Source organism: Rana temporaria, chromosome 4, assembly GCF_905171775.1.
Source record: "Rana temporaria chromosome 4, aRanTem1.1, whole genome shotgun sequence".
In the NCBI taxonomy this organism is placed as follows: Eukaryota; Metazoa; Chordata; class Amphibia; order Anura; family Ranidae; genus Rana; species Rana temporaria.
The window spans coordinates 300670956-300684411 of record NC_053492.1 but is presented as its reverse complement, the minus strand read 5'-3'; the positions used below and the strand labels follow the sequence as shown (position 1 = coordinate 300684411).

At 42.3% G+C, this 13456-nt stretch overlaps 1 protein-coding gene across 1 annotated transcript in view; it reads left to right on the top strand.

The window, feature by feature from the left end:
- The window catches only part of TXLNB (taxilin beta), a 100706-nt gene extending 88183 nt beyond the window's left edge, over nt 1–12523 (top strand). Inside the window, exons 8-9 of the mRNA XM_040350541.1 lie at nt 2438–2533; nt 11749–12523. Of these exons, the coding sequence (XP_040206475.1) occupies nt 2438–2533; nt 11749–12213 (561 nt within the window). The 3' untranslated portion in view covers nt 12214–12523. The remainder of the gene's footprint in view (nt 1–2437; nt 2534–11748) is intronic.
- The last annotated feature ends 933 nt before the right edge of the window (nt 12524–13456 follow it).

Sequence of the window (13456 nt, the reverse complement as noted above, 5' to 3'; positions counted from 1 at the left end):
GGAGCTGATGGTCATGGCACAAGCTTTATAGAAATGTCACGGATCGTTTCTTTTCTTCAGTGTGAATGCGCCGATTTATGTCGGCGCCAGGTTATATCTCCTTAACCATAGAGGTTTAGGAGATATTTCCAGTACCTACAGGTAAGCCTTATTATAGGTTTACTTGTAGGGAAAAGTGGTTGTACAACCACTTTAATGAGAGAATCAAATATCCTATTTTACTGCTTGTTAGGAATTTTTAAATACTGTACTGTCCATATTCTGTGTAGATGTGCATTTTAAGCTAAATAATAAAAGCATATTATTATTATTTTTTTATTATTATTTAAAGGAAAAGTCCAGCCACAGCTTGTTTGGCTGGGCTTCTATGGACCACAGGAGTGCAATCCATTTTTGCACTCCTGGGGCTAAAGTCTGCTCTCTGTTGACGTCACAGATATCAGTCCAGGCACCACGTCATCATGACAATGCGAGTTTGGATCCGCCATGTGCCTGGACTGACTCTCATCTCAAGGTTCTCAGTGAGCCACTGAGAGCTTGAGACAGGCGCTCCCTGCCCCTCCAGAGTTCAGCTTTCCAGTGAACGAGAGTGGAGAGATGCTGATTGACAGTCAGCAGCTCTCTGCTCGAGGAGCTGTCAGAACAGAGTCATTGGCGATGTTTGATCGATTGGTTCTCAGTGTAGAGGCGCCCGTAAGTATGATGGAGGAAAAAAAAACAATACTTCACTTTTAACCACTACCCGACGGCCGTACGACTTTATACGGCCGCGGGGTGGTTCTCAATCTCTAACAGGCCGTAAAAACACGGCCTGCGCGCGCGCGTCCGGCGGCGCGCGCGTGCTCGCCGCATCGCTGAGATGCCGATGCGAGTGCCTGGCGGCCGTGATGTCCGCCAGGGACTCGCGATCGGCAGCTACAGGGACAAGATGTGGAGCTCTGTGTGTAAACACAGAGCTCCACGTCCTGTCAGGGGAGAGAGGAGACCGATCTGTGTCCCTTGTACATAGAGACATAGATCGGTCACCTCCCCCAGTCACCCCCCCTCCACCTACAGTTAGAACACAATTTAGGGAAACACATTTAACCCCTTCCTCACCCCCTAGTGTTAACCCCTTCAATGCCAGTCACATTTATAAAGTAATTAGTGCATATTTATAGCACTGATCGCTGTATAAATGTGAATGGCGCCAAAAATGTGTCAAAAGTGTCCGATGTGTCCGCCATAACGTCCCAGTCGCGAAAAAAATGCTGATCGCCACCATTTGGAATAAAATAAAAAATAATAAAAAATAATAATAATTCTGTCCCCTATTTTGTAAGCGCAATAACTTTTGCGCAAACCAGACGCTTCTTGCGATTTTTTTAATTTTTTTTCCCCAAAAATATGTAGAAGAATACGTATCGGCTAGACTAAAAAAAAAAAGTTTTTTTTAAAAAAATTGGCTATTTATTATAGCAACAAGTAAAAAATATTGTTTTTTTTTCAAAATTGTCGCTCTATTTTTGTTTATAGCGCAAAAAATAAAAACCGCAGAGGCGATCAAATACCACCAAAATAAAGCTCTATTTGTGGGGAAAAAAGGACGTCAATTTTGTTTGGGAGCCACGTCGCACGACCGCGCAATTGTCAGTTAAAGTGACGCAGTGCCACAAGCTGAAATTTCACCTGGTCAGGAAGGGGTATATGTGCCCAGTAAGGAAGTGGTTAAAGGTGTTGCTGACTGAAAGCTGTATAGCACTTCCTTGTTGACCTTGTGGATAGCTAGTAATAGCTTTTGTATCTACTTAATTATTATGAAAAAGTATTGAAAAGATAAGTGTCCTTTTTTCCCTTCTCGGTAAAAAATATAATATTGTATCTAATGGTATACAGAAAATCCCAATGAAGACCAATCATTTTCAGTAGTGGAAGGTGGGCTATTAGTGCTTTCACAAGTGTGCCCTTCGTGGGTCTTATTGTCATACTGCTGATTATTTATTTTAATCAATATATGCGTGTTACCTGGCTGTAAACTATACAATGAACTATTTATTAAATTTGAGCAATAAAACACGTGTAATAAATGTAACTGTCTTCCACTGATACATATTGAAAGAATACAGCTGCAATATATGTGAAATGAACACCTTGTAAAATGAAAGTTTATGTAGCAATTTATATCTTTCAAAACAAAGGCATAATTTTTTTTTTATTTCTGGATAAATCTCCTAAACTCACACAAACTCGACAGCGTAGTTAAATATTTATGGTATAATACATTTTCTCTTTGAACAGCAGACATAAAATGTAATTACCGTTGTCAAAATACAATGATCATTTCAGCAATGTGACTTTTCTCTATAACACCTTGTTCATTTTATTTTTTTCTTGTAGCATGCAGTCATTTGTTTTCATGATTATGTGCTAACCTGAACTTGTGTTGTGAATTTGTCAGATGACAAAGAAAATAAAAAAACTGGAAAAGGATACGAACACCTGGAAAACGCGGTTTGAGAATTGCAATAAAGCTCTGCTGGACATGATTGAAGAGGTGAGAAATGTTACATTAAGTCATCACTGGCCAACAGAGCTGAGGATTACATTTTTCTTTTCCTATGGAGAAACATTCTGACAATTCCCAGCTTTTTATTGGTATTCATAGCAAATTTTTCTTCACCCCACACATTCTGTAATGAAAACACAGAGAAAACATTTTGTAATGAAACTTTATCCTCCAAAAGCGAAATCAAAAAGTGAAGATTTGGCATGTTATAGTGAACATCTAGAAATGTTATTGTGCATAAACAGTACTTTGAAAAATCTACCCTTTGGGCACACTCGTGCCTATAGCCTCATAGCTGTATACAGGGCCGTCTTTAATATGGTTTGGGCCCTGGGCAAACATTTTTTTTGGGCCCCCCTCCAGCTTCTTTTGGGCCTGGCTGGTTCACACGTATGTGTTTTGGCGGTCCTCATTTGTCCAGGTACAGCAGCCCATTGATTTGAATGGGCTGCCATGCCTTTGTTTCCTGCAGAAAAAAGGTGCATTCAGCATTTAAAAAATACAGTTGCCTTGAAATCCATTCTGCTTTTGCACCATGCTACTTACCTGCAGTTCTTGCACACACAAACGCACTGTGTTTTTAAAAGCATGACCTAAATGTCTAAAAATGCAGCAAGTTTGACATTGCGGGAACTGCAGATAAGTCACAGCAGACAGCAGAATGGACAGACAGTGCTGTATTTCAGTGCTTGATGGGCATAGGCGTGCCGTGTGCGCAGCCTATTACATGAGGCATGCGCTTTTCTTTGCAGGAAACGCAGGCATGGCGGCCCATTCAAATTAATGGGCTGCTGTGCCTGCGCAAATGTGGGCCGCCAAAACACATACATGTGAACCAGCCATGCCCAAAATAAGCCCATCAAGCAGTTAAATACAGACAGTAATGCCATGTGTTTTGAGGCTTTACTCAGCCTGGACTGCAGGTCTGGTCTGTGATTTAAAGAGTTCCTCTATTTTACACATGGCATGGCATGGGGTCCCATGGTGCTAAAGCAGAATGGACAGACGGTGCTGTGACCCCCATGCCATGCCATGTGTAAAATAGAGGAACTTTTTAAAACACTGACCAGACCTGCAGTGAATCATCAAATATTATAAAGACTTTGGGCACACTCTACAGAAAACTTATATTTACAATATAGATTAGCAAACAGTGACATACCTTGAGGAGCAGGACATGAAGAAGTCAGCCTCGGGAAGAGCAAACTGGGGATGTTATAAAATCACATTCTAATTCACTTTTATATACAAGCAGCACCCAGTGGCAGGAAGGGAGAAGTGCACGTCTAAAGGGAAGCCAGGGATGCTGTACATTTTAAAACACTGGGAAGGGAAGCAGTACTGTCACTGGCTGCGTGCCGCTGATGATTTTCAGCCTGATTTGTGGGCAGCACAGGGGCTTAACGGGAGGCAGGGCCGCCATCAGGAATTATGGGGCCACTTACACAGCTTCAGGCATGGGCCCCCTGGAGCAGAGAACCGGGATGGGGGGGTGCTGCCGCCTGAAATTGAGAAGCAGGGGGGGGGGGCTGCCGCGAATTTAGAAGCGGGGGGCACTTTACAAAAAAAGAAAGAAAGAAAGAAAAATATATATAAAAAAAAGGGGTGTAGCCATCCGGGGCCCTGGGGACCTCTGGGCCCTTAAATAAAAAATATATATAAAAAATATATTTTAAAAAGGGGGTTGCCATCTGGGGCCCTGGGGACCTCTGGGCCCTTTAATATTTTTTTTTTAATAAAAATAAATTACAAAAAAAAGGGGGTTGCCATCCGGGACCTCTGGGCCCTTTAATAAAAAATAAAAAAAATATATAAAAAAGAAACATTTATAAAAAAAAGGGGGGGTTGCCATCCAGGGCCCTGGGGACCTCAGGGCCCTTTAATAAAAAATAAATAAAAAAAAACATATAAACAAAAATAAAAAAATAAACATTTATAAAAAAAATAAAGGGTGTTTGCCACATGGAGCCCTGGGGACCTCTGAGCCCTTTAATAAATATATATATATATATATATATATATATATATATATATAAAAAATAAATAAAAATAAATAATATATAAAAAAAATGTTTTTTATAAAAAAAAGGGGGGTTGCCATCCGGGGCCCTGGGGACCTCTGGGTCCTTTAATAATAATAATAATAATAATAATAATAATAATAATAATAATAATAATAACATTTATATTATACGGGCCCCTGGGAACCCCCAGGCCTCTAAAAAAAAATTGTCCCTTTAATAAAAAATAAAATATATTAAATTTAAATGTTTTTAAAAATAAATAAAAAAAGGGGGGTTGCCATCTGGGGCCCTGGGGGCCTCCAGGCCCCTGAGGACCCCTAAAAAAATTGCCCCTCCGGACCCCTAAAAAAAAAAAGCCTTTTTTTTTTAAAGAAATAAATCAACTAGCAAGCTCTCAATAAAGAGTAAAGACATTTTTGGGGGAAAAAAGCACAGTACAGGGGGGGGGGCGTGGAGGGCACAGCACAGGAGGCAGGAGGGCACAGTACAGAGGGGGGGGCAGGAGGGCTCAGTACAGGGGTGAAGGACACAGCACAAGGTGGGGAGGAGAGGACACAGCACAGAAGGCAGGAGGGCACAGTACAGGGGGGCAGGAGGGCACAGTACAGAGGGGGGCAGGAGGGCTCAGTACAGGGGTGAAGGACACAGCACAGAAGGCAGGAGGGCACAGTACAGGGGGGCAGGAGGGCACAGTACAGGGGGAGAATGAGGACACAACACAAGGTGGGGAGGAGGGCACAGTACAAGAAGACAGGAGGGCAGAGTACAGGGTGGGCAGGAGGGCACAGAGCAGGTAGGAGGGTACAGTACAGGGGGAGCAAAGGGGCACAGTACATGGGGTTAGGAGGGCACAGTAAAGGGGACAGGAGGGCACAGTACAGGTCACTAAGCAGAGTTCTGTCTCCCATCTCTGCATTGTACACAGCCTGAACACAGGCAGAGCTCCTGCTCCCCACACAACATGCACTGGAGCTGAAATCCGATTCCCTTACAGCAACAAGGTGTATAGCTAGCTACTGGTTGAAGTTCCGACCTGTGAAATTCCATGGTAGGGAGGGTAACTCCGGTGAAAGATGTCAGCCGTGGGAGCGGAGCACGGGCGGCACTGCAGGGAATCGTTCTAAGGTAAGTATTTCATAATGAGCTAGTATGTGATGTATACTAGCTCATTATGCCTTTGTCTTACAGTTTTTTTTTTGTTTTTTTTTTTTTTCGGAGGTTTACAACCACTTTAAGGACCCAGCCTTTTTCTGACATTTGTTGTTTACAAGTACAATTCTGTATTTTTTGGTAGAAAATTACTTAGAACCCCCAAACATTATATATATATTTTTTTATCAGAATAAAATGGCGGTTGTTGCAATATTTTTATATCACACAGTACTTAAGCAGCAGTTTTTCAAACTTATTTTTTGGGGAACAAATACACTTTTAATGCAAACAACACAATACATATCCCAATTTTTTTCTAAAATGTAAAAGATGATGTCGCCCTGAGTAAATAGATACCAAGCATGTCACACTTTAAAATTGCACACGCCTGTGCAGCAGCCACACACAAAGTATGATTTACATGCATAGGCGATGCTTTAAAAGCCTTTACAGGTTATCACTTCATACTCAGGGCCGAATTCCAGACAAGGCCACCGAGGCCAGGCCTCGGGGCGGCAGTGAGTGCAGGGGCGGCGCCACGGCACCTCTTTGCCTGGCTGCTTTCCGCCTCCCCAGCACCCGATTTTGTGTCCCCCGAACGGTCACGCCCCCTTCAATCCGATCCGCCCCGCCGCTTTCCTCAGTTTCTACCAGGAAGGTGGAGACCGTGACGTCACCAGTGGATGGGACATGGGTGTACCGCTGACGTCATGACGTACAGGCGATAATTGTGAGGTGAGAGGCGACCTGGGGGGGGGGTTGAGGAGCGGCATCCCCGTGGACTTTCCATTCACTCTGTACAAGTGTCAGGAGAGGATTATATGAACAAAGTCATCGAGTGTCTGCAGCAGGTGTGTGCCGCCAATGGTGTCCTGGAGAGCGAGGGGAGGCATGGCTTAGAGAAGGAGGAAGGGCCATTCTGTATTTATGAGAGGGAACTAGTGTGGGAGAACTAGCCCGCAACATGGGTGTTAATATAGGGGAGGGTTCTAGAGTCAGAGGAGGAGCTTGTCATTCACTATAATGATAGGGGAGGGGCTTGATATTCACTATAGTGACAGGGGGGGGGCTTGAAAGTTAAGGACATATTTATGCTTATGGGAGGAGCTTAAAGAGAGAACAATAACATAATTTATGGGTGTAATGGGGAGGAGCTTGGCATTGACTACAGTGTTAGGGAGAAGCATAGAGTGAAAGGGGCCTGTATTGTGTAGAGAGAAGGGGAGGAGCGGGGGGAGGGGGCGGCATTGAAGGACCTTACCTTGGGGCGGCAAAGGGAGTAAATCCAGGCCTGTTCATACTGTATCTACAGAGTAGGTCTAGTGCTAAAATTGCTGCCCATGATCTCACATTTGTGGTGATACCTCACATTCGTGAGATGACCACTATTTTGTGGGATTCACAAAATATATACCTTCACCTTTGCACGCTAGCAGGGGGTCACTTTTTTATTATTATTATTATTATTATTATTATTATTATTATTATTATTACTTTTTATTTATTTTTAACTGTTGCTTTAATTTTTTATTTTATTTTGTTATCACTTTTTTTCTGTCACAGTGAATGTAAACATCCTTGTGACAGCAATAGGGACATTACAGGTACTCTTTATGGATGGATCTGGGGTCAATAAGACACCAAACCCCTCCTTTGAACTTGAACGCATTCAAAATGCCAAGATTGGTGTTTTTAAATACTTTAGATTTTAAAAAAAATGTCACCAATGAAAGCCAGGTAAACTGGAAGTGATGTCATTGCTTCCGTGTTATGATAGATGAGACCCGATCAAAGTCTTTGTATGGGTCTCCGGCCAGCCAGCTTGTAGCATGGGTATTGTGGTGTGACAGGAAAGCCCGAGAGAGCCCGCGGAAGGTGGCGGGAGGGGGGGTCATCACCTCCCGCTGAAATAACAACCGAGTGGCTAGTTAGGCATTCTGGTTGCTATTACAAGAGAGACGACCGTTGTCTCTAAAAAACTGTACCGGGTGATGCCTGCAGCTGCAGACATCACCCCAGTACAACCACTTGAAGTCAAATGAAGTACCAGGTACGTGATTTGGCGGCAAGTGGATATACTGTATTTAGTATACAGATTCTCAATTGGGTTTAGGTCTAGACCACAGGTGTCAAACACAAGGCCATTTCATGTGGCCCTCGCACTTCTCCTACAGCTGCAGGAGAACTCCAGCTCTCCTTTGGTACTCCTTCAGACCCTGTACTTTCTGCTTTTAATCAATGCATCCATCTTCTTCCCTGCAGCAGCATTAGGAAAGGGGGGTGCACTGTGGTGTAAGGGAGAGTGGGGGACTCAACTTCTGATGGTGGGCTGGCTTTTGACATCTAATGTAAGGGGAGGGGATGCGCTGGACATCTAATCTTACAGATACAACCGGCCCTTTTGAGGGCAATCATAATGCTGATGCGGCCTATCGATGAAATTGAGTTTGACACCCCTGATCTAGACTTTGACTGGGCCATTCTAACACATGTGTTGTAAGGGAAAAACCTGCGCACTACTATGTTCTAATTTTTAAGTAAATATAAACCATCAACCTGCAGTGGTAGAAGTTAGTTCATATAAAAGGCAAAAATCTTGTAGAGATAACTTGATAGAAGAAAAAGCAGATAAAACATCGACTGTTACATTTATGAATTGGCCGCTCACCTCCAACAATGACCCAAGGGTCAAACAAGGCTCATCAGATAGTCAGATAAGGCAGGGCTTGACAAATCCAGGTCGTCAGGTCGCCATGGCAACTAGAAATAGTGTCCTGGCGACTTGGCTTGGAAGGTGGGCAAAACCTTTTTTTTTTTTGTGAAGTCCCCAGCTCTTCCTTGTGTGAGCTGGCGCCATCTGGTGGTGGCCATTGGTATTACAAGTTAAGCATTACAAGTTAAACAGCAATTCTAATGCCATTTTTCACTATTTTCACTGCCATCTTCTTCCCTCTAATTAGAACCCCCAAACATTATATATATATTTTTATCCTAACACCCTAGAGAATAAAATGGCGATCGTTGCAATACTTGTGCACAGAACAGCTGTATTTATACTGAGAATAAATTACACACAGGTGGACTCTATTTACTCATTAGGCGACTTCTGAAGGCAATTGGTTCCACAAAATGTTAGTTAGGGGTATCAGAGTAAAGGGGGCTAAATACAAATGCACGCCACACTTTTCACATATTTATTTGTAAAAAAAAATGAAAACCATTTACCATTCTGCTTCCACTTCACAATTATGTGCCACTTTGTGTTGGTCCCAATAAAATACTTTTATGTTTTTGGTTGTAACATGACAAAATGTGGAAAATTTCAAGGGGTCTGAATACTTTTTTCAAGGCACTGTATATACTGTATATACTATAAAATGCTGTAAATTAAGAATGCTTTCAGAAATTAAAGTGCTACTAGTTTATTTGTATCAATCAACAAATTGGAAAGTAATCGGAAAAAAAAAATCCAAATCAAATCACTATTTGGTGTGTCCACCCTTTGCCTTCAAAACAGCATCAATTGTTCTAGAACCTGCTCTCTGTTTTCTCGTTGTGATTCTCGGCAGTGTTTTCCTGCCGAGAAACCCGAGCGTGTGTATACTTACTTGTCTCCATGGAAACCCGCGCATGCTCAAAATGACTTTGACGCATGCGCGGTAGCTTCCAAGGGCATAGGTAAGGTGAAGCAAGATGGCGGCGACGGCATCGAATGTGACGAGCGCATGCTCGTCGTAGTCGGTGACTTCACCGCGTTTGTGTCATTCAAAAGAACGGCAGTTCTTTTGAATCGTACTGGTGTACACTTGGCCGGCAAGAGAATCTTGCCAGGAATCTCGTCAGGAAAAACAACGTTTTTTTCCTGACGAAAATCAAGGCTATGTGTACAGGGCTTTACACAAAGTAAGGCTGAGCAAGATACAGGGTAGTCTTGCTGCACCAACAAGGTTTTTTACAGACATAAATTTCAAGCAATACAGGTGTTTCCAGATGTGTTGTCCAATTTCTTCTGCTAAAGCACAAATAAACAGACAAAACTGAAGACCAAAAACACATTGGTCAGCTTAGGAAACTGAGCGTGGTAGATGATAGAGACATCCTGCTGATTTTACCTTTCCCTAAAAATATCCAGGTGCACCATGATATCAGTGTCGACAAAAGCCAATAAAACCTTGACACACCCAGATGTGGTCTTTAAGGAAGACATGTGGCTTAAAACATATACCTTCAACTTGAAAACAAGGCCAAGTGACTCACTTATGCATGAAAACAGAAGAACTGGTGTACACAAAAACATCTGGAGGCTTTTGGATGGATGATTACATATTTGATTGGTTGTAAAAGAGAAATTTGTTTGTTACCTGGAGAGCAGTACACGGAGGTCCCCAGGAAACAGTGAAGCATGGTGGTGGGCCTTGCAGGTTTGATACTGCATTTCTGCATATGCAATTGAGGATTAGAACAGAATGAATGGTCTTCTCAGTGCAGAACAGTACAGGCAGATTTTCATCCATTACGTAGTACCATCAACAAGGGATCTGATTAGTCCCAAATTCATTGGTCATTGCAGCAGGACAAACATACAGCCAAAGTCATAAAGAAGTATTTCTTTAGTGAAAAAAAAGTACAAGGAGTCATAGAAGATATGGTATGGCCCCCAGATCCCTGATCTCAACATGATTGAGTCTGTCTTACACAAAGAGACAGAAGCAAATGACACAGCCTTAATCCACAGAACTACTGTGGTTTGTTCACCTAGACCAGGGGTGGCCAACCAGTGGCCCGGGGTCCACATGTGGCCCACGGAGCCCTCTGATGTGGCCCGCGACCTCCTGCTCTGAAATGGCGGGTTGGCAAGCCCAGATAGCAGGTTGCCGACCCGCCATACCACAGCTGGTGGCAGCTGGTGGTAGAGGAAGAAAGCGGCTGCGGAGTAGAGCCCCATAAGTCGATGCTTCCTCGACAGCGTCGGCTTTTGCCACAGGTGGGGTCTATGGCAAAGTTCAGCAAACCCGCAGGTTTGACACAGGTGCACCCGTGTTGTGGGTAAACCGCAGCACATTAGTGTGAAAGCAGTCTTAGGCCCTTTTCACATGGTCAGCCCGACCAAATGGGACCCTCGATTCACCTCTATAGAGCAACAGATGTCTGTTTACGCCTGCCTACCTCCAGTTAGAAAAACAGAAGGGAATCCGTCCCCTTTTATCTGGGTGGATCGGATGGCCTATTGCGTAGCCTTGACCTGTCATTCACCAGCTTCGCTCATTGTGGCCCTCAACTGGTTACCGAGTTGCTTAAGTGGCTCTCGCTCTTCAAAAGGTTGGGCACCCCTGACCTAGACCTTTGGAACAGCCTCCCTGCCAAGTTCCTTCAAATACTGTGTGCTATTGTGTCTAGGAGAACTGATGTTTTTATAAAAAAGCAAAGAATGGAAACAACAAAAATTGATTTGCTGTAGGATTTGTTCTCTGTTAATGCACTTTAATTGATACATAAAAACTATTCATTGCAAAATATTTATGAAAGCATTCACACTTTACACCATTTTTTCACAAGTGCCTAAAACAATTGCACAACACTGCATACTAGATGCCCTTTAAAAATCTACAATGAATGCGATTTGAAAGATATAGAGTTCACCTGCAAAACATATTTTTCTCTCTCAGCAAAACTGGAGATTCATTTTGAATGCCTTGTATTGTCTCTCTACTAAAAGCAGAGGTCTTGGATTAATGTAGAAATGGATTTTCTACACATCACTGAAAAATGTTTGTTTAACTATTAAAAGAAATTTATCTGGTGGTGGAAATGCTTTGTTCAGATTGACCTGTTTTATGTATTATTACTTTTTTCTAGACTAGTAACATATGCTGAGCAATGTAAAAAAAATCTGTCTATGTGGTATAATCATCCCTTTATGAGTGCAGACATCTTGGCAGGCAGGTTTTTTCTTCCAATAGATAAGTTGTATTATTTTCTTAAATAAAGCTTGTTTATCTCTATTGACCTATTTTTTTTTTACTACAGAAAGCTCTGAAAGCTAAAGAATATGACTGCTTTGTGGTAAAAATTGAGAGGCTGGAAAAGCTTTGCAGAGCACTGCAGGAAGAAAGAATTGAACTATATAGGAGAATTAAAGAAGCTAAGACACACGATAATGATGAGGTGGAGGAAGATGAGGATGTATCCGATGGTGAGGACTCTGCCACTGCAGCACAAGATGAAAGTTCTACCGTAGAGCCTTCTGGAATAGATGAAAAAATCATCAAAGATCTAGAATCCGCTTTTATGGTGACCCACTGTTTGGAGGAGACAGCAGAAAAAAGCAGTCTTGAATGTCTACAATCAGATGCCAGCAAATTGCCTACCTCAGTTGAACAGCCTGCAGAGCCATTAGAAGGTGCAGCCTGTCCAGAGGTGACAATACAAAATCCATCAAAGGCTGAATCACAACAAGCTTCAGAGTATAATAACATGGAAGACGTAGACTAGATTTTAACTGTAGCACAGACATAAAAGGTAATTTTCAGCCCACAAACTTTGCAGGTACACAATGCATTTATTTTAGCAACTTTCTTTTAAAACACATATGTGAATTAGATTAAATACATATCTGTGGATTTATGTATCCTCAGAATATATATTTAAAGAGAATTTAAAAAGGAGAAGCCAAGAATGGGCTTGGGTCACAGTATTGCAGTTTAAATAGCCCCCCTATACAGTTAATAAATTCATCTATGACCCATCTTTGTATTCCATTTTTAAGCAAACCACTGTTTGCTTAATATCCTTCCCCTATAAGCAGAAGCCTGCTTTATCTCCGTAAAGGAACAAGATGCTTACTGAACTACTTACACAGTGATGCTTACTCTTCTTTCCAGAGCATGTGGACAGGGCTATGCTGTCAGTCATAATGCCTGTAGGAGGAACTAGGTGTGGGCAACACTGACTGGCAGTGAGAAGAGGCAGTTGACAAAAGTGATAATGGTGACTGCTCTACTCCTCAATGTGCGCAAGTATGCACTGTAAAGCATAGGTAATCCTCGCTAACCCCAAAGGTGCATAAGTGGGTAGGATAGATATAAAAATCTAACTGTAAAAGTGATCCTGAAGTATAAAGTGAAAGGTGCTGCAACTAAAATATGGTTGAAATAATCAGCTAAAATAGATATGTTCAAAATTGGAAATAGATGTGCAACCTTAAGGTGAAGCAAACAAAGAGCAAAGATAAAAAATATTTAAAAAACAAATAGTGATGAAAATAAATGACAAATGTCCATATCAATGTAGCCACATAGAATGTTATTCCTGTATTCCAAACAACAGATGTATGTATAAAACGTCCTCTCGTATCTCACTCAGTAGGGAAGAAATTAATATGTAAATGGGCCGCTTACCGGATCTGTTGGATCTCTGTCACAGAGATCTTAGGGGCTCAACACCAAACAGAAATCCCTCAGGCAAGCAGCAGGCAAAAAAGATCCAGCTAATGCTCCAAATCCTCCACCGACCGTCTAAAGATTCCAACTGATCTCCTTCCTGGTATCAGTATATTCTTAAAAGAAATTTCCCTTTATTTATAATCCTGGCTAACTGACATCATTAAAAGTCCATAGCAGTAAAGTTTTTCAAAACAACATAAACACAGCTGCGGCTCAAGCCAGCCAGCTGGGGCGTGGTGATGCCAGGATCTTCAGCTCCGCCCCAGCTGGCTGGCTTGAGCCGCAGCAGTGTT